Source organism: Maniola hyperantus, chromosome 5 (genome assembly GCF_902806685.2).
Source record: "Maniola hyperantus chromosome 5, iAphHyp1.2, whole genome shotgun sequence".
NCBI classification, from domain to species: domain Eukaryota; kingdom Metazoa; phylum Arthropoda; class Insecta; order Lepidoptera; family Nymphalidae; genus Maniola; species Maniola hyperantus.
In genome coordinates this window covers 8,278,757-8,300,901 of record NC_048540.1, presented here as the reverse complement: position 1 = coordinate 8,300,901, position 22,145 = coordinate 8,278,757, and the positions used below count along the sequence as shown (strand labels likewise).

The 22,145-nt window shown below is 38.3% G+C and overlaps 1 protein-coding gene across 1 annotated transcript; it reads left to right on the top strand.

Moving 5' to 3' along the window:
• Positions 1-1,994: 1,994 nt before the first annotated feature.
• Positions 1,995-20,746, top strand: LOC117982246 (glutamine synthetase 2 cytoplasmic-like). The gene is made up of 8 exons (XM_069498921.1): positions 1,995-2,082; positions 7,589-7,782; positions 8,701-8,862; positions 11,653-11,866; positions 12,759-12,831; positions 14,855-15,039; positions 18,447-18,586; positions 20,594-20,746. Exons 2-8 carry the CDS (start codon positions 7,617-7,619, stop codon positions 20,740-20,742), a joined length of 1,089 nt encoding a protein of 362 aa, XP_069355022.1. The 5' UTR covers positions 1,995-2,082; positions 7,589-7,616; the 3' UTR covers positions 20,743-20,746.
• The last annotated feature ends 1,399 nt before the right edge of the window (positions 20,747-22,145 follow it).

Here is a 22,145-nt window from a genome sequence, read left to right as displayed (position 1 = left end):
ACTTTGTCTTTTGTAAACCAATGATTTAAAAGGGTGCCCACAGAATAACTCAAACCTGGCTTAAGTACTAAATAATTATGAGCGGGTTAGAGGTGCTGGTCACTGTGTGGTCACTGAAAATAGTGCATAGCCTAACTGTGGGTAGCGTTGCCAGGCGTCCGGATAAAGCCGGACACAGTCAGGCTTTTTGGTTGCCTGTGCGGCCAAATTAGGCGGTGTCCAGCCTGTCCGGCTTTTGTTAGGCTTTTTAAATTTGACCACTCTTTACATTTTTCAACAACAGTAAGTAAAGAATGATAATTAATATAGAACTGGTTCATTGAATTTTATTGTTCTTACTTCTTTCATTAGAATTTAAGACGATTTTATGGTAAATGATCAAAAAGCTCTCTTTTTCTTTGTTGTGAAAAAAAATCGTGTTATTTAGGTACTAAAAATTAATATTGTCCAGCCTTTTTACCCAAATGTCTGGCTTTACTGGCTGGTCTGTCCTGCTTTTCGGTTTTAAGACCTGGCAACCCTAACTGTGGGCATCTTATAAAGTCAAAATAGCGTTAAGTTAAATTATACTGTCTGGCTCTAATATAATTTTATTCAAAGCTATCTGCATCAAAACTTTCGAACAGAAGCACAGTTCGTTCTGGCGCAGGTTTCAAAACATGTTTCACAGCAGATAAAATATAATATCGTCCCCTCATTCAACTTCATGCTTTAAATCGCGGCTACAAGGTTTCAGCTGGTGTAGAAAGTAGAAACCATACAGTACTACTTACTTGTATAGCGGGCATCATCAAGTTTGCCATAAAGAAAAAAGAGTGTTAAGAAAAACCTTTTTTGTTTAGGTATGCGGATCAAAGGGATCTGCATTGTTTAGGGAAGAGCTTTACGAGTGTTAGGTCGAAGCTTACCTATAAAAGCACTGGAATATTGTACAGCCTTTTGTAGTAGGTAGGCACCTAGTACAAACAACAAAGTCACTTTGGATTTGGTATTTATCATTTAGTAGGTAGCTGATGCCTGCGATTTCGACAACGTGGATAAAGTTTTTAAAAATCACGTACTACTCGACCAAGCGAACTCGGCACTTGATTGGAATGCGGCCCCCTACCCTTTTATACTTTAATAATACTTTTAAGAACTGTCATTCATACTTTAATAATATTTACTGATACCCAAACATTTCATTACCATAATATGTATAAGTATTTTTAACTTTTGCCAACCCTATCAGAAACGCGTGACGTAATGTACTCGGTGGCTTGGTCTAGTTATAAGAACTCTGACTTTTCGGGATAAAAAGTAGCTTATAAGTTCTAGTAAGGTAAGTAGGTCTTTAAATTCAACTGAACCGATTTTGAAAATTTTTTCACCAGTAGAGAGCTACATTATTCCTGAGTGACATAGGCTATCTATAGGTATTTTAGGGGCGGGTCGCTAGTTAATTATAATGCTAACCAGTTGCTCCTCGCAGAGAAAATGACATGCAAGTATGAACTAAAAATGCAACGGTGATAGGTTTGTACCTATCACCGTTGTACCTAGCACAAACACTTTAAAAGTACCAACAGTCGCTGTAAAAGTACGCTGTGGCCTAAAATTAAGTAGGTAAATGCCTCTCTTTCTATCGCGTAAATACTTATCTCTATTTCTTATAAAAAGGAGCACGTCATCATAAGTATTTTTCTCGAGTCACGTCGCCAATTAAACCTGGCCTGATACAAGAAAATAATGATTAACAAAATTTATCATAAGTCTCGGCTCTTTTTTTTTTAGAGTTATTAATTTACCTTTTAAGTAGATGAAACGTAAATATCGCTAAAAACTATAATCTAACTTTTCTTTGTCTATCAACTTACAAAATCGCAAGTGTTTTAGTATCGCTTCTAAATTCAAAATAATTAATTTAAGAATGTCACATTTAAAACGTAGTGATTATATATACCTACTCTTTGGTCACATTTTGACACATAAAATAGTACTTGACATTTTGTAACTCCATGACTAAATTATAAATTACTAAAGTCGTTTACAAACATTTAAAATCTCGTGAATGCAAAATTTTCTGTTGTTTCTCCAGGCTTAGTTTTCAGTGCATACCTAAGCAATGTAAGTACCTAATTCGTAATGGCATTCCTATAAAAAGATCTAGGTACCTACCTATCTACCTTATCTACCCAGCATCTACCTATAACGAAACAGCATAAATGCCAATTTCAGTTGTAAGCATGTTGTAAGTTAGGTAAGTATAAAACTTGCTGAAAACATAATATAAACGAATCGGAGTAAGTTGGTGCAATGTAAATTTTTAAAATAATTTCCGAATTTTGCTCGGTTTTCTTTCAACATCGTTCGATAGCAGTCAATCGGTCAACTGAGTGTAACATTTCGGACTAAAATAATGCCTGATCTAGATCGAATCTCATCTGTGGATTATAATATTGTCTTATAGCACTCCACATCCACATTAGTCTCTGCACTGAACACGATAATTATTGATGATTAAACACACTTACCTGGGTGATCTATAATAATAATTATATGACTCGCTTCATTCGAAGTTAAGTTAACTAAAGCGTTATCATAATTATACTGTAGCCGTATCTATTGAAGTACCTATGAGTATTTACATAATATATTAAGCATAGGTAGAGAGTGCTATGGCGCACATAGCTATACCGCGCTAACACCTCTTAAGACTCTTAAGAGCCATTAAGTCAATGGTTAGCAAATGTTCTATTTTTTTTTAAAGAATATTAGCCATGTTAAATGACGTATTCCCCTTTCCTCTCCAACTTAGCGTCAGGTTTGTGCTAGGAGTAGGTACGACAATAGTGCAACGGGGTTCGAACCGTCGACCTTTCGGTTTTCAGTCCACTCCTTTACCGGTTGAGCTATTGAGGCTCTAATTATATAACATTGAATTAGTTATGACGTGAATAGTTTGAAATGCGCCATGAACTTAGCAGCATGAACTTAGGTATACCTATCGCTAAATTTACTGTGGAAAAATTCGTGTTGCTTATAAAATATGTTTTTGAGCCTTTCTGAAACAACAACAATGAGGACTTCGATGGTCTACCCAAGAAGTAGAAAAGTGAACTAGAGCTTTAACTATTTTTATTTTATTACAATAGTAGGGGAGCCCAAGAGGTTAAATAGGGATTTACTCGAGCGTCGTGGGGACCTATTGGGTTGTGAAGATTAGGTTGTAAGAAGACAAAAAGGTTATATGATATTTGCCTTTTCACTGGTAGGGAGAGCATGTAGGTACATGTTTTCGAAAATGTAAAAAAAAATTGTCACAAAAAAATACTCGAGCGCTTCAGATATTAATAGCGTATGCGCCCCACGTGTTTCTGTTATCGGAAAAATATTAATCTGCCGGTTGGCATGGTGCAGGTGGCCGAACGAAGGGGTAGGAGGGGTTTTCCATCTTAGGATGCATCATGACTTGCCACCAGGTCTAATTGCAGCCAAGCGTGAGTCTATAAATTTGAGAAAAAAAGAAAAGAAAATAGAACCAAAACATTTATCGAGCGGGTCCGATATTGGGAAGGGGTGTTAAGTGAATCCTCGAGTAGCTCATATTTAAATTTTAAAGGACTGACGATTTGGACGAAACCAAAAGTCATGGCCGATGTTTGAAACTTTGTGACTCTCCTGTTTCCTTATGTCACGCTCAAATTGTCAGATTATTGAAATGCACACTTTTCTGCATCTAATTAACTTACCTTGCCTTAATCTGACGCGCTCGAGTAAATCCCAAAATCCCCGCTTGGGCTCCCTACCATAACTTATATGTACGATGTACAGTTTGTGCACTAATGGAATAGCGCCTTGAAATCTAATGCCTCACGTCATGTAAAACAATACCTATAGAAATTGAAATCAGTACCTACAACTCTTTATGAGTAATAAACAGACTTTATAAATAGAAAAACGTTATTATAACCAGGTAAAAATAAAATGTGTATTTTCAGTCCCTAATTTATTTCAAAACGTTCGGTTTCATGCGTAGGTATAAATTGAGGTCAAATGGGACAGGTATAATCACAAAAGCAATAAACGTAACGCCGAGAGTGTTGCCATTAGAAGCCAGATATACACGTGCCTCGTATGTTTTGGTTGGGCTAATGAGCTTTCGATTTGATTTCAGCTAACGTAATTTTCTCAGCCGTTGTGAAAAATTCTAACCAAATATTGTGACTCGAGTAAACACACCAGTCACATGTTTGCGTTTTAGGATCATTACACGTGATGATAATTTCACACGGTATCAACGTGCTTTCGTAAAAAGGTACTAAATACTAAAGCTTCGCAAAATATGTATGCAATGTTACAGTTCTTGCATTTCACGAGGGCGAGTGGCTCATGCTTGTGTTTAAGTGGTATCGGTATAAGTTAGGTAAATGTGTGCGTTTGCGAGCGCTTGCTCGCAACTGATTTCAACCGTATGTCAAAGCAAATAAGAGTTTAAGTTGATTTAAAAAATGCCGATGCATCACGCTATCGTCACTTCGTTTGTGAGCGTTGCGCCTAATTTTGGAAGTGTAGGAGTGTACCTACGAAATTCAGTATTATATTTCCTTATCCTTGGTGTAGATTATTACAGCTTCGTGAATTTTCCATGGCACGGTAACAGCCTTGGGGTAAGATCGCAATCTCTCCGTATACAAACCTTCCATCCATCTGATAAGCAGACTTTAAAGATTGAAAGGTGGTCCGAATTTGGTCTTTGCTCTTTGATTTTGCTCCGTACTTACCTCGGATAGTAACATAAGCCGTTAATTCCAGTTACTTTATCACTAACATCTGATAATTAACATCTCATAACTGTCTGTCTGTCTGCTAGCTTTTCACGGCCCATCTTTTTGACTGATTTCAACCAAATTCTGTGCAGAAATAGCTTGCAACCCAGTGACGAACATAAGCTATTTTTGTCCTGGAAAACGGGATTTTTAAAACCCTCACGAAACCCATTTATCATTATGACATCCTAATATCCTGTCTGTCTATCTGTCTGTCTGTCTGCTAGCCTTTCACGGCGCAACAGTTCAACCGATTTTGATGAAATTTGGTACAGAGTTAGCTTACATCCCACGGAAGGGCATAGGCTACTTTTATCCCGCAAAATTAAAGAGTTCTCACGGGATTATAAAAATCCTAAATCCGCGCGGCTGAAGTCGCGGGCATCACCTAGTTAATAGATATACTTTGATTAAATAAGTGAAAAGGTCTGTTAAGAGAAGACAGACAACTCTTAACAATTACCTAACTAACGAATAAATTATTTAAATAAACGCCTAATTGAGACGGATGATATTAACATTCGTATCCCATTTACTAGCATTAAGAATGAGATAAACTCAAAACAAGAATTAACATTTTGACTTTTGAAACTTGAATCCTAATTATTTATGATCCAGTTCTTAACAGCGTGAAAACAAAGGCTTCGTGAAATATTTGTGGATAATTATAAGGCAAGTAGGAACCACTAAATTAGAGCTAATAGCAGTTTTAACAAAGACGAGCAAGTTATTAAGGCAAATGTAACAGCAGAGAGTTGTCAGACACGAAAGAAGTAAATTTTATCTCAAGCACCGCAAATCTATTATTGACCAAGTATTAAAATCAAGTTCAGTACCAACAAAAGAGTGCCAAACGAAACTTCAACAACGCCACGGGGGTTGAATGAAGAGTCTTATTTTATTTGTTATGGAACCGCCCCGCCCAAAGAATTACACACTTAAATTACATATAATAAGTATGCCTTGAGTTCTATAGGTTTCAAGTTACTCCATTTGCAGGCATTACAACTTACATCGTGCCTTAAAAACAAAAGTCGTACTTTACTTTTTTACAGTCGACTTTCAGTTTTCGGTCCTTTGCACTATTACTGTCGTGGCTACTCCTAGCACAAGATTTACGCTTATTTGGGAGGAAAGGGGAACAATTTAGTCATGTTCACGTATATCATCACACCCTTTCAAAAATGCAAGAACAAAAAACTTTACATGCGGTTTATTTTATTCCCGTACTTCTGTCCCCGTTACATAATCGTTTGTTAAAGGCCATTTAGCGGGACATTTTCTATACTAGCGGATACCCGCGACTTCGTGTAGATTTAGGGTTTTAAAAATCCTGTGGGAACTCTAAAGAGTTTTCCGGGATAAAAATAGCCTTCGTCACTCCACGTGAAAAACGTCCAGGTCATGTCTCTGCAGCCTGCAGGTCAACCATGCAAAAAATTAACTTTGATCTGTTGCGACGTGATTGAAGGGTTATAATATAATATATTCACGCTCTAGTAATATAACATCTCAATGCAAAACAGTACGAAAATGTCATGCTTTCAATACTACAAAATGTCTTGAGGCAGTTCATTCGCCAAGAATTTAATCATAGCAATTAATCACGATTGTTTGAGACTCGAGAGCTTAAACATAATGAATATTAAAAAACATTTTGGGGACGTTTTCTTTTTTTAATTCTGTTATTCAAACAGAATCTTAAAAGCTCAACGGTTGAGACGTCGATATCTGAAAGGTCGTGGGATCAATTCCATCTTGTTGCACTATTTTCGGGTGGGTCTCACTACCCTATTGAGCTTTCCCACTGACGGGAATACTGATTCTACTTGTATCACTATTCCCGTTGTGTTTTATTACCGCGACATTTCGCATCCAAGAAAACGCTTGTTTATTTCAATAATATTCTCGACGAAAATCGTTCTAAATGGGCATACGGAGACATTTTGTAGGAGGACATGAGTCTCACTATTTCCAATCGTCATTTTAAGGGTTCCCGAGAGTCCATCTGTCCGTCGTGTCTGTCAAGAAAACCTATAGGGTACTTGCTGTTGACCTATAATCATGGAATTTTGTAGGTAGGTAGGAAGGCAAAAGTAAAGGAATAAATCCGAAAACCATGAATTTGTGGTTACATCGCAAGAAATATTAAAATGTGTTCATGACCAAACAATTAGTATTTTGAATTTTCAAAGTAAGATAACTATACTAAGTGGGGTATCATAATATGAAAGGGCTTAGCTGACATTCTAAAACAGATTTTCGTTTATTTTTATGCTCAATAGTTTTTGATTTATAGTGCAAAATGACGAAAAAAATACCCAAGCACGAAATCCTCGGTGCACGGATCTGAGTCGCACTTGGCAGGTTTTTGATGTCAATGGGTATAGTGAGACTGATTTGAAAAAAAATGTGCTGTCTCAGTATTACCATTGCAATTGGCAATGGGAATAGTGAGACCCACCCCGATTTTCGTACTACAACCTGACAGCACCGTGCGTCGGAGAAAAGGTAAACCTTTTAAATCCAAGTGAACCTATAGCTGGTAAGTAGGTATAAGGTTCGATGTTGCTCTTTAGTCAAAAAGAAGCTCCATTTGAATAACATTGCTTATCCAACAGAATCAAATTGATAAGTATGCGTTGTCACAACTCAGCGAGTCTTTCTAAATACACTGCACAATGATAGAGTTACTTAATAGATTTACATAATCATTGCATTTTGACCAAAAAAAAATAGGCATCAGCAAAAAAAATGTAGATGCAGAACTAATCATTTAGAGGTTTGTTGGTTTAACTAGATTCCGACATGAATTCTGTCCCTGTCGCGTTGAACAAAGCGGCCATGCGCAAATACGAAGATCTGGAAGTACCATGTAACGCCATCTTAGCCAGCTATGTGTGGGTCGACGGTTCTGGAATAAATCTGCGCTCCAAATGCAGAACTTTCGATTTCGTTCCCAAAACACACAAAGGTATAGTACGCGACAGGTTGAAAGGGCAATCGGGGAAGGAACGCCCCGCACACCCTCGCATCCCTCGCTCTAACCCGGTGCGGGCGACCTGCGGGTGTGCGGGGCGTCCCCCCGCCTTTTACCCTGACTGCTATCTCAACCTGTCGCTGATTATAATTTTCCTACAATTTTAATAGGCTGGGCAGCACAGATGGCTACTATCGTCTGAGCGTCTAGCTTCGCTAGCATACAAGATATACATAATCTAGTTCAAAGAAGACTTCAACTTCAACTTTTTATTGAATGTTGTGAAATGTTTAAATGTTTCAATTTGGATATCCATATCGCATCGAGCGTCTGGATGGTATGCTGCTATAAATCAAATAGAGTACCTATAGCTAAATAGAGTAGCTGCTAAAAAGAAGCGATCGCTTTTTTTTACTTTTTGCTGGAATTCGTTTACAGTGCTATATTACGCACACAATAATTGTATTACCGCCTTAATGTCTCACCGGAATTTAGAGGCGATTCGACAGATGTAATCACAAGAATTTCCACTTACAGACAGGTGGGAATTCTTGCGATTACATCTGTCGAACTTTAAGAGGCTTCACGCTCCAACTAAGAAAACCCAGCTTAAGTCTTGCCAACAATTGTAAGATGTAGAATGATGATTATGGAATCGTAATGCGGATTTTGTTACGTGTATTTTTTAATTTATACAGGTGGTTCTAACGTGATAGCGTGGAGACTAAAAGTTAAATGATCTTAAAAACAAGCAACTAGGTATCTTATATAGGTAGGTATACTTATTACTAATTAGGAATAGGTACTTTACAAAATTATAACCTACGTTGCTAACTGCACGCGTCAGCGGCGCTTATATCCCATAGTTACGTCTTAAAACACAGATAGACACTTCAATTAAAATTTGTGTAGATTTACCAATTTGGTACTTCGACGGCAGCAACACGGGTCAAGCCAGTCCGGACAACTCTGACACGTTCATCTTCCCGGAAGTGATTTACCATGATCCGTTTCGACGGGGAAGCCACATACTGGTCTTAGCTGACACCTATCAGTACAACTATCAGCCAACTGGTTAGTCATCTCGTCTTTAAATACTTAGTATAAAACAAAATGATTTCATTTACAATTCAATATTTGGAATCAGCTTATATTCATTCGATATCCCCTAAAGTAAAACCTTGTTTTTTAAGCGCTAGCAAAACGTTTCGCTCTCAAGCAATTAATGTGTCCACATTGCATCGGTGAAGACTTTGATGAATTCGTCGCTAGACTCAAAGTGTAGTTCGTCGAAAGATTATGTTGACTGATTCTAATAAGTATAGAGGTACCTAGCATAAAACCTATTCAATTTTGACTATTTAAAAGTATATAGGTAAATATTTAAATAACACCTACTTTTTTCATAAACTCTAGAAGTTGCTGCAGTTGACTTTTTCAGGATAAAATGTAGCGTATGTTCATCTTCGGAAAACTCAGGATACAGGTATCTGTCTATTAAATTTCATCAAAATCGGTTAAACGGATAGGATATGAAAGGTAACAGAGAGGCAGACAGACAGAAGGACAGAAAGACACAATTCCACTCTGCTCCGTCTATTTACGTGGCTTTAGTTCTCCATTTGATTAATTATAATTAAAATACCTGTCAGTAAGCATAGCTCCTCCTATAACCCACAGGTAGATATAAGTACACGACAGGTCGAGATGGCAATCGGGGTATGAGGCGGGCAGGACGCCCCGCACACCGCACGTCACCCGTGCTATCCCGCACCGGGTTAGCATTGGGGCTGTGCGGGTGTGGGGGGCGTCCCCACCTGGATTGTCATCTCGACCTGTCGCATACTATAGGCTCTAATTAAAATGAGAAATTAATTATAAATGTGCAAATAATAAGCTCATTAAATTCGAAGAGTATCGCTATCGATAAATTGCTTCCGGCGTAATGTTGGCGCACTTCCTGTCGGGATAGCAATAAAAGTGGAAATGTCAGTAGCGCAGCTAACTGGTTTCCACTAATCCGCTAAGGACACAAATACATTACGGACATACACGACAAAATCGTCTGCGCAAAATATCGTTGTCGTATGCTGCCGTCCTATATCTGAAACTGTTCAACATTTTTTAAAATTATTTTTTACCACTTTTTCCGCGTGATTAATGTATCGTATAAGTACCCCACTACCCATGCCACAATACATTTTTCAAGTACTAATAGTCCGAAGCAAAGCCGCAAACAAATGGACGGACGTTACTAAGGAAACCCTAAAAAGCCGTTAACTGCATAAAAATATGTTATTTTTCGCCGAAACGTGGGAAATTTCCCAAAAACTAATGTTTCTAAAAATAAGGCTGAGTAGGACCAAGGATTTTAGTTTTCTGTTTGGTCCTACTTAGCAAACTTTTCAGAAACACAAGTTTTCTAAATTCGCAATGGAATTGTTTAGGTATAGAACGGTAGGTCTGTATGGGGGCCTAGGCTGTGCAGCGCAGCTCCATATTATGAACATGACGTACGCGCAGACTTTTTGTTAGCCAGACAATTTGTTTTTGTCCGTAGTCAGCGAGGGGCCTGTAAGCAACTATCAAGGGGCCCTAGGATTGCATCAGTTCATCAAATTAATGTTATTAAATAAAACAAAACTGTTACAAACTATTTTTTCTGCATTTATACACAGTTCATATCGACTTCTCTAAGTAAATCGTAATAAATATTCATTAAAGTGAAATGATTTCTTAGCGTAGCTAAGCCGTCACTGTCAGTAGTGTGTTTTCGCCCTAACGAAAATAGGTGAATTATGTACTTGTACCCACAAATAGTGTTCTCGTTAGCGGATGAGCGGATAAATGTCATATATATAAAAGGAGAAGGTGACTGACTGACTGACTGACTGACTGACTGACTGACTGATCTATCAACGCACAGCTCAAACTACTGGACGGATCGGGCTGAAATTTGGCATGCAGATAGCTATTATGACGTAGGCATCCGCTAAGAAAGGGTTTTTAAAAATTCAACTCCTAAGGGGGTTAAATAGGGGTTTGAAATTTTGTAGTCCACGCGGACGAAGTCGTATATTTAGCATAAGCTAGTGTCATATATTTTATTCGTAACATAATAAACACTACTTGTCCCTGTAGATACACATTGTAGTCAATTAACAATCCGGTATTTGACAACTAGTCAAATCAGTATATTTTTATCAAACGTCAAAACACGCGCTTAGTATGCGAGCTTCTATGGAATACTGGCATGTGACGTCACAATTATTTGACGTGCTTTTTTAGTTTAATCGATAATTTAAAATGTTTATTACACTTAAAACTAATAAAGACGTTATTGAGATTAAAGGTAGGTAACCTTGACTTGTGCAATCCATTTTACTTTTAGTGACCTTGAGTTTTACTAACTTTAACAGCCTGTCGTTATTTTGTACAACTAAAGCGAGCAAACGAGCTGGCGGGTGACCTGATGATAATTAGTGAATACCGCCGCCCATGAACATTTGCAGTACCAGAGAAGCAGTAATAGAGAATGCGGTGCTGGCTTTTCAGGAATTCGTTGATCCGCCCTTTGAATAATCCTGAAATCCAGTGAAAACATTGCTGACGGGAGTTCCACACATCCACATTTTGCATGTGTGTGAACAAAAAGTTTTGGTGCACCAGGCATCCAGAATCCAGATGAGGGTGAAATTGCTTGCGGTCACAGGCAATGCGTTTGTAGAAAGGGACAGGGAGGGAGGAGGAGGAGCCCTTCTTTTTAGGCCGAAGATAAGGCCAAAAACTCCTCAGAACTTTTCCCGACTCGCCATGCAACTGAACTTTAGAAGTTTAATACTCCAGTACTTACTTTCTTTTCAGCTAGTAATCACCGCAAGGAATGTACATTGCTCTGTGAAAAGGGCGAAGTTGAGGAGCCGTGGTTCGGCTTCAATCAAGAGTTTTTTCTTACTACAACGGATGCGAGGCCTCTAGGGTGGCCCCCGGGCGGATTTCCTGCCCCGCCTGGCCCCTACTACTGCGCTATCGGGGCCGATAAAGTTGTCGCCAGGGATCTTATGGAGGCATTCTATAGGTAAAAAAGTTCAAAATCATAAGACTGAAGTGCTCTCTGGTGGCTCATAACCGCGGAATAATGTCTAGGTGGGTACCTAAGTGCGTGTGCACGTTGACGCACTATGCAATTATATACGGATAACTGACGGATATAGGAACGGATACGGATGATTTTGCTGATCTAAAACGCTTTTTTGAAATGTTGAAAATTGCATAATAGTTCTTACATTTTTTATTTTACTTAAGAAGTCGGACTTAATGAGGCACTTCGTATTAATTAGGTTGTACCTAAGTACATAAATAAACCAACGTTTGAAACTAACATTATGGAAATTAATTAAGAAGACGTAGGTAAAGTGCCTAAGTGCTTATAGTAAAACTTATCTTATAAAGATAATCTTAAAGTATAAATTATCCGAATTACTACACATTACATTGTAGTGTGGTACAAGTATTGGAGTACAGTACGCCCAATCGTCATGGTTGCATAATATTTTCACGGACACTTTTAGACGTTCGCGTCCGTAAGCTAATTCTGTAATTATTCATCAAATGCGACCGCCTGCGGCTTTGTTTCCGGGGTAATTTTGAAAAATTCGGCTTTACTCCTTGTCTATATTATAAAGGCAATCTCTGTGCAATATTTCGTCTTTGTACGTCAGTCCGTGCGTGTGGGCCAGAACTTTTCTTTTCATTATTGTATGACATGGCTAAGATCTATAGAGTGTCCCTCTAAGTAGTTTGATTGTACTCAGACTTATGTCAGAGTTATATGAGGCAGATTTATGTCAGAGAAAACTAATACGAGTAGGTATGTCTCGTTTAAAATGGAATGACTGATGACACTGAGCATGGCAGTCAGTCTCAGGTGAGGGTAAGTACGGATCTATTGAGAACTACCGATGTTACAGATGTTGTCTCTTCGCGGGGGTGCAGATCAATGGAATAAACCCGGGTACCACTCCATCACAGTGGAATTATCAGGTGGGTATTATCACACTACGATTATTTGGAGTGAAGCTTCTTACATTGGCATTCACAGTCAAGATAAAGGTAGACAAGATAAAATTTAAAGGGAACATTCAAATTTCAAACGACATGGTGTCATATAGTAACTTAATGTCTAAATATTTAAAAGAAAAAGATGACGGACTGACTGACTGATCTATCAACGCACAGCTGAAACTACTGGAAGATCGGGCTGAAATTTGGCATGCAGATAGCTATTATGACGTAGGCATCCGTAGAAAATATTCAAAAATCCTTTCTTAGGAAAGGATTTTTGAATATTTTAATCCCTAAGGGGGTGAAATAGGGGTTTGAAATTTGTGTAGTCCACGCGGAAGAAGTCGCGAGCATAAGCTAGTATTGCATAAAGGTTAGATATTATGACACAGGTCCCCAAAGAAGCCCCTATCTTGACTATGATTTCCAGTGCCAATGGACATTAGGGATAGACACCTTAGACCTAATTCGCAAAAAGCGCTATAAAACATGCATCCCTTATAACGTTAGTAGCAACTAGCTGCTAGCAAGTACTATGTAATAGACTCAACCTGGCTTCGCGCGGGTTACAATTATAAAAGTTTAAACGTGCAGACTTTATAATTATAATCCCTAAAATTGTTAAGAGACATGAGCTAAGGGGAACGAATTTATTTTCCGTAAATAAAAGTAATCTCGGGAAAGAATTCTTGTATTATCAGTGTTGTTAATTGCTTTAGTTTTCCTCGAAAAGAAAATCCCGAACTGATCACGGAGAGCTTTTTAGAGGATCAAACAAGAGTGAATAGGCATCTTCTAGGTAAACGCGTCCCATCTAAGGCCACATCATCACTTCCCATCAGGTGTGATTGTGGTCAAGCGTACACCTATAATGAATAAAAAAAAAAAAAACCGACTAAGCCAGACCACGATAATCCATAAATCCGTACTAAGTACTTAGTATTGTAAATTGTAATAGCTGGGTCATAATATATTACTATTTAACATAAGTAGGACAAATTCCAACCAAAATTGTGGATGGTTTTTGGCTCCACAAGTAATTAATAAAAAAAGTCTACCATTTTATTGTACTTATAATAGGAGTGTTTGAAATTGGACAATCAAGATGGCTAACGCTAGAGTCTGGCTAACGAAAGATGAGACTGGAAAAGCGCGGTAAATTTAAAAAATATCAGTATGACAGCCGCAAAATTAGTAATGAAAGACCTGGAATAACCTAATTTGATACTTCAGAATTACTTACGTATTTTTATTTCTGTTAGGTATACAGATTCATAATTTTACTACGGAATCCAAAAAAAAAATACTCACCAATAACATACCTACCTCTACTAAGCTAACTATAAATGCGAATAGTGACTTTATTGAAGACTTTTTGTAGAGATGAGGAAATACTCGTAAATCAATCGAATCGAGCAGCTTTTCGGTAAATAAAGAGTCAATCTCAGGAAAAGCTTTCACTAGATTCATCACTGTCGTCATCCTCTTAACGTTTTTCTCCGTAATGTGTTATCTATACCTACATGAATATATTATATTATAATTATTGTGATCGCATAATATGAAGTAGGGTTCAGTGCATAATATGAAATAGGGTTCTTATCAATTAGGCACAGTATAATATTAAATCTTTGGTTCGACATGATTGACATGACCTGCGACTGATGTCAATAGTAATAAATTATTATTAAATAAAATAAATAAACTTTTATTGCAGGCGTATCAACCCATAATTGTGTACAAAAACAATAAAATTACTTAACCTATGTTAGTACATATTACTAGCTTAACTTAACAACTAATCCTATTTAATTAAAAACTAATTATAAAAAACTATTCACAATGCTCGTGGGAGCCTTCTAGTGCCTATTATTATTAAGTAATATACCCTCCATAGAGCTGTATACATTTTGTTGAAAGCGCGACTGGTTGCGCCACCACTAGTGTCCTAGAAAGTTGGTGCCCTAAAACCGCAGTTTTAAGTTAATATACCTCCACGCAGGTTGGACCGAGTCCTGGTATAAAAGCAGCTGATGATTTATGGATGGCACGCTACATCCTGAGTAGATTAGCTGAAGAGTATGGCACTGTAGCCTCATTTGAACCCCAACCCATAGCGGACTGGCCTGGTAACGGCACCTTCGTGTACTTCTCATCCAAGGACATGAGAGAGGAAGATGGAATATTGTGAGTAGAAATGCACCTATACTAATATAGTTTTAAACAACTACTTTATCTTTAAGTACAACGATACTGCGTCATTCCTCTTACCTCTCTAGACGAATTTATTCTATCTCCTAAAAATTTGGGATTGTATTTCAAAACATTTTCAAATTTGGCATTTCACTTTTTTATACATCCTTTTTTAAACCTTGTGAAATAAAAATGTGCAATGAATTGAGAATCTCCTTGGTTTTATGGAAGTCGGTTAAAAATCTGTATTAGGTAACAGAATGTACAAAGTACTTTGTAGATTCTGTTAATAAAGATTTTAAACCTTAATAAATCTAAGTAGATTTAGGCCCATTTACTCTGAAGTTATAATATCGAGAATCATGAAATGAAACGTATTTATACTTTAAAAATGTACAAACACGTTCTGATACTATTAGATATTTGGAGACACACGACACTAGTAGTTACACGAAATTAGTATGTATACCACTAAATTGCGTAAACTAATAGATTAACTAATTAATCTGAACTTCGTAAAATGGCGAAAAATTGTTTCGTTCGTCAGATTAACAAGGTAATGTTGAGATTCCCCAGGTAATCTGCAGTAACGATCAAGCGTTTGTTAGAGTCAAGAAAATAGCTTCTTCACTGGAATAAATCTTCATAAATAAATAATGCATAAGGTTAGGTAGGTCGAATGTGCCCAAGAATGAAATCTCCAGAGAGTGAGTCTTCTGGCGAATAAGTCCCGCAAATTGCTAATGCGCGTGGTCGCCATTTTAGTGACGTCAGCACTAGACTGAAGTTTCGAGCTGATGGTATATTTTTATTTCGGCTGACGTCAAAATGATGTCATTTCGATGTTAATGAGACATGGTTATAGCTCATATAAAAAACTTGACGAACTTGGGCCCTCTGCTGCTTGGAACTTATACAATCAATCAATCATCATCATCATCACAATAATCACCTTACCTACCTTCGCTACCTTCATTCAGGTTTCTTTAGTATCTAGTTTCTTTAGGGGAGACCGGGCGGGGCCACAATTAAGTAGGTACTTATTAACAAAAATGGATTTTACGTCGTGTGTTCAAAATGTTTAAATATTCAGGCTTGATTTTTGTGATATATGATGCTTGATCTATTAAGGGATCATTTTATTAACATAAATCAAACATTTTAAAAATATCAATTTTAATTTTACCAAATAAATCAATTTTTCATAGTATATCAGTGCCGACAGCATTATTGCAACTGCAAGTGTATTTTACATCTCTTTCGGCGGATGTCACAGCGCCGACTTGCTTTATGCCCTTTTTAACCGACTTCAAAAAAAGGAGGAGGAGTTTTTTTTATTTTTTTATTTTTATTTTTTATGTATGTTCCCCGATTACTCGAAGACGCCTGAACCGATTTTGAAAATTCTTTTTTTGTTTGAAAGGGTATACTTCAAAGTTGGTCCCATTTAAATTTGGTGAAGATCTGATGAACATCTTCGAAGATAGATACTGGAACTCCTCAACGGATAAGAGTAAATTGCTCGCGATCAGTGTAATAGCTTAGTAAACAGTAGATTTTTAACCAGTCATAGCATAATTCCATGGGGCCACTAAAAATTGTGAAATAAAATTTTTTTACAAAAAAAATAAAAACCTACTTCGATACACAAACACTAAAAACTTTTTAACTTTTTAACTAAACATTAACTTTAGCAGCGCGAATCGTCTAGACTTCATATTTTTATGAGACTCCACAATGGCACCTCATTGGCACCTCATTGGCACCGACCCCAAAAAATATTATTATGGAACTATATTAACTCTTGTATACATAATATATTCGGTAATAAATTAAATTATTTTTCAGTTTTTAGTGTTTGTGTATCGAAGTCGGTTTTTATTTTTTTTGTAAAAAAAAATTCTGCTACAATCTTCTTCGGCTTTTGAACGGTGGTTATCGAAATCTTCTTCATTAAATAATTGGTGAACCGGTCATCACTGGCCATCTCATTAGCTTTCCTTGGTGGTATCTTTAACTTCCTTGTATTCGGCTATTACTGTTTTCTGTTCGGGATTAAACACAAAGTAATCGGGTTTTTGGCAGCCCAGTTCTACGGGCACAAAGCCTGGCTTGCTTGCATCGCGTTCGCAATAAAACACGGTACTGTAATCAGCAGTGAGCGCTGTACGGGCTTAGAATCTAATCCAGTCGCTCGTCAGTTTATGCCCCTTCTATGTCTATGTACCAAATACCTACTATTATGTACTAGTATGTACCTACATGCTTTGCCTAACGAGCTTCGGGAATATATTCGACGAACGTGTACAGAGCCGTTTATATACTAGCTATAATAGCCGATATAACTAGTGGCCAACAGAACCTTCGGCTTCGGCCACCTTCAGCCAAACTTTCAGCTTCATCCAAAACAGGCCAAAGTTTTGGCTGAAGCCAAATTGTAAATCGCAGACTGACACTTCAATTTTATTTTATTTAGAATATCCGGCTCAATGAACCGAAAAATATTTTAAAAGTAGATACCTACAATCATTTTTAGAAAAATTATGTTTAAATTGTGTAGAAAATCCAAACCTTTTAGCTTAAATATTATTTATATCACTTAAATGGACGATAAGGGAGTGTCTATATTGACAGGATCCATGGATGGTATCTGTGCCTGTAATTTCATAAACGGATGATTTATATTATGGACACTGAAAAATATTGACACCGGATGACCTTGCATTGGAAGGCGCAGCGTTGGAATACTCCCCCACTAGGTGGACGGACGACATCAGACGAGTCGCAGGGAGCCGCTGGATTCAGGCGGCGCCAAACCGTAGCGTGTGGAAGTCCCTACAAGAGACCTATGTCCAGCAGTGAACGTCTGTTGGTTGATGATGATGATCCGTAATCGGTTTCTGCACAACATAGGTATTATCTGCTGGAACGCTGAATCACTTGGCGGTACGGCTTTGGCGGTTGGGTAACTATAGAACGGCTGAAGTCTTCCTGTCCCAGTAACCCAGACCTAAGCCATTAAGAAATTATAAATTTGACCCAGATGGTAATCGAACCCGGGATCTCCCACTTATTAGACTACAGATTACAGCGCTCACCGTTGCGCTAGAGAGGTCGTCAAAGACGTGAGTTTTTTGCTGAAATGAGGTCTGCGTCTCTATGGCCTATAATTTCAACCTGAAATCAATTTTATTTTTTTAAAGAATATTAGCCATGGTAAATGACTAATATTCCCCTTTCCTCTCCAATTGAGCTTCAAGCTTGTGCTAGGAGTAGGTACGACAATAGTGCAACGGGCGGGGTTTGAACCGTTGTCGTCGACCTTTCGGTTTTCAGTCCACTCCTTTACCCGTTGAGCTACTGAGGCTCTGAAAAAAACAGTTTATTGGTTTGGTTGGCAGGGTGATAGAAAGGGCTATTGACAAGCTGTCGCGGCGGCACGGCGCTCATATCAACGAGTACGACGCGAACAACGGAGCCGATAATGCTCGGCGACTTACCGGCAAGCACGGAATGCCGCGCATTCGGGACTTTACTGCAGGCAAGATGTTTAAAGCTTAGATCTATAGAGCGTACTTAGACTTTGCTAAGACAAGACACCGTTAAAACGAGACAAATTTATGGCTCTCAAGTTTTAAACTAAGTAAAGTCGGAGCTAAGTTAAAGTACTTACTAACAAAGATTTACAAAGAATTCAGCCTCAATGTTATAGTCTAAGCTGTGGTAGCCTAGTGGTTAGGACGTCCGCCTTCCAATCGGAGGTCGGGGGTTCGATCCCGGGCACGCACCTCTAACTTTTCGGAGTTATCTGCGTTTTTAAGTAATCACTTGCTTTAACGGTGAAGGAAAACATCGTGAGGAAACCTGCATACCTGAGAGTTCTCCATAATATTCTCAAAGGTGTGTGAAGTCTGCCAATCCGCACTTGGCCAGCGTGGTAGACTATAGCCAAAACTCTTCTCACTCTGAGAGGAGACCCGTGCTCTGTAGTGAGCCGGCGATAGGTTGATTAGATGATGATGATGTTATAGTCTCTATAGTCTCTGTTTGTGTCTGTCTTCACCTTTCACGACCCATCTGTTTAACTGATTTTGATGAAATTGATTGGTAGAGACATAGTTGTGACCCTGAAGACGGTAATAAGCTTTTATTCTGGAAAATCAAAGAGTTCCAAGTGGATTTTTAATATAATGGATTTTTAAAAACTTGATTCCACGTGGACGAAGTTGTGGGTATCAGCTTGTTCTTTTGTAATACTTCTGTCAAGGCATGGATTCTACTTTCCACCTTTGGATGGCTTTTTAGGGTTCCGTACCTCAAAAGAAAAAAAGGAATCCTTATAGGATCACTTTGTTGTCTGTCTGTTTGTCGTGTCTGTCAAGAAAACTATAGGGTACTTCCCATTGGCCTATAATCATGAAATTTGGCAGGTAGGTACTTCTTATAGCACAAGTAAAGGAAAAAATCCGAAAACCGTGTTTTTGAAGTTTTTGGTTATATCACAAAAAAATTGATATGTGTTCATGAACAAATAATAATTTCAAAGTAAGATTACTATGCCAAGTGCTATCATATGAAAGGGATTTACCTGTAGATTTTAAAACAGATTTTTATTAACGCAAAATAGTTTTTAATCTATCGTGAAAAATGTCAAAAAATTCGACTGTAGTACGGAACCCTTGGTGCGCACCCGACGACTCGCACTTGGCCAGTTTTTAACGCATTACTCTGTTCAAAATTCTGCAACAAGAATATTTAAATAACAGCGCTACATTTAGGTTAATCTTACACCGCAACTGTATGTAAAGTCCATACAATTAAATCACTTTGGAAGTGGCTGTTTCAAAGGCAAGACTTACCTTACATAAAGGCTGAATAATTTAGGTAGCTATCTCCCAACCTGTTACCCGAAACCACATCGATACACTGTGCAGCGTAATGGTCTAATTTACATGATCTAATATTTCGAGGGGGCTCGTGCTCGGGCGTGTACTTATTTCATTACAGCACAAAAATGGTAAGCTAAAATATTATTAAAAAGCAATCACAGCTTAGTGGTTAAGACGAGCCCGGGCACGCACTTCAAACTTTTTATATGTGCGTTTTAATTTTAAGCAATTGAATATAACTTGCTTTAACGGGAAATTAAAACACCGCGAGGAAACTTGCGTGCCTGAGAGTCATAATGTTCTCAAAGGTACCTATGTGGCCAAGCTGGCCAAGTTCAAACTGGCAGACTTCACATAGGAATCTGCCATTTCGCACTTGGCCACCTTGACCTAAACTTCTCAGAATGAGAAGGGTTTACCCGAGGGAAACTCTCGGTTCAAACCGAGACAATATTTGACATAAATCGTCGATTCAGGATCATCGTCCTGAATCGACGATTTAAGTCAAATATTAGGCTATGGGTGACATGAGATCAAAGAAGAGGCTATTCATAGGCTACCTAGCGTCAAATAGGGGGCCCTATTTTGACGCCTGCCAGTGACGTCAAAGCCTCGATGTTTTGTTACAAGGTACCCAACTGTTGTGAACTGTGTTCCAGGTGTGGCAAACCGAAGCTGTGCAGTGCGGATCCCACGACAAGTCTCTGAAGATAAACGCGGTTATTTGGAGGATCGTCGTCCAGCAGCCAATGCCGATTCGTATCGCCTCATCTCCATCATGCTTAGAACCTGTATATTTGATGAATAAATTTTTTGAAGTTGTACATACCTACTTACTTTTTTTTATTCAGACACAAATAAGCCCTTGGCTGCAATCTCACCAGGTAGTAAGTGATAATGCAGTCTAGGAAAGAAACGGGAAGGGGTAGGTAGGTACTTATGGCAGTTCTTATTAAACTCATACCCCTTTCTACACGGTATCGCACTGGAACGCTAAATCGCTTACCCTACACCCACTGTGTAGGGGAAAAAATTTAATGTAAAAATATGTCGATCGATGCATCTTATCGATAAACTAGTTTATGCTCGCGACTTCGTCCGCGTGGACTGCACAAATTTCAAAGTGCGGGGGCTATATGGGTGTGCGGGGCGTTCCCTCCCCAATTGCCATCTCGACCTATTGTGTACTATACTTACTACCTTAACTCTTCTTGTTGGTCGACGTCCCTATAATTTACCTACCACCATTCCATAGAACAAAGTTAAAGCACTAAAGCGCCAACAGTTTTTCAAATCAGCATTATATCAATTCCAAAAACTTTTTTATTTGATGTCTATTAGGTAATAGCTGGATTTATTATTCAAAAATTAAAAAAATCCATTATTTAGAGAGGCTTAATTTATTCTAATAAACGTCTGTAGGTATTATCTTTCCTCACAACAAATTACGTTCTTAAATAAAAAATATTTTAATTAAGTAAATATTTATAACCTTTACGGTGATTACGCACTGTACTTCCGTCATCCGAGTTCTATCCGTCATCCGTGAGAATACCAGCGATTATCTACGACATAATTTATTATGTCATAAGCTCCCATACAAAACAAAAAGGCCCGTATTTTCACGGACTCGGATAGGATGAGTGCGTAACCGCCGTTACAACCTTTTATGTGTGGATCACACTTACGCGTGCTTGTGCATAAACCATGCGGCCTATAGTCCGCAACAGGTCGAGATCACAATCGGAGTATGAGTCGGGGGAACGCACCCCACACCCGTACAGCGCCCGCACCGGGTAAGCGCGGGGGCTGTGCGGATTTGCGGAATGTTTCCTCTCAGATTGCCATCAGGACCGGTCGCGTAGTATACAATATACATGCATGAAAGAAGCAGAGGGAGTGCGTGTTTGCATGAGCGGTTTGTAAGCGATTCGCGTGCATGTTGTTGAGTGACAAAGTAGGTATACGTCGCCTGTTTGCACAGACTACAATTTACAAAGTGTTATTAGTTATTACAAAAACTAAATTATTAAACTTATTCTATATGTAACATAAAAATTACAGATCGAAAATATCATCTTAACCACCGCAACGAGGCAGGGTGCCCAGAACGCTGGCAGCGTTACCTCGTTGAATGGCCAGACTAATATGCTGACCGAGGTAACTGCCAGCCCTCCGGTCCCCCGTGGATTCCGCGAGACGGGATGAAAG

Excerpts from the sequence above, each read along its gene's own strand:
- LOC117982246 (XM_069498921.1), top strand. The coding sequence starts at position 7,617 with ATGAATTCTGTCCCTGTCGCGTTGAACAAAGCGGCCATGCGCAAATAC. Across the intron at positions 7,783-8,700 it reads CGTTCCCAAAACACACAAAG|ATTTACCAATTTGGTACTTC; the intron begins GTATAGTACGCG and ends AAATTTGTGTAG. Across the intron at positions 11,867-12,758 it reads CTTATGGAGGCATTCTATAG|ATGTTGTCTCTTCGCGGGGG; the intron begins GTAAAAAAGTTC and ends CCGATGTTACAG.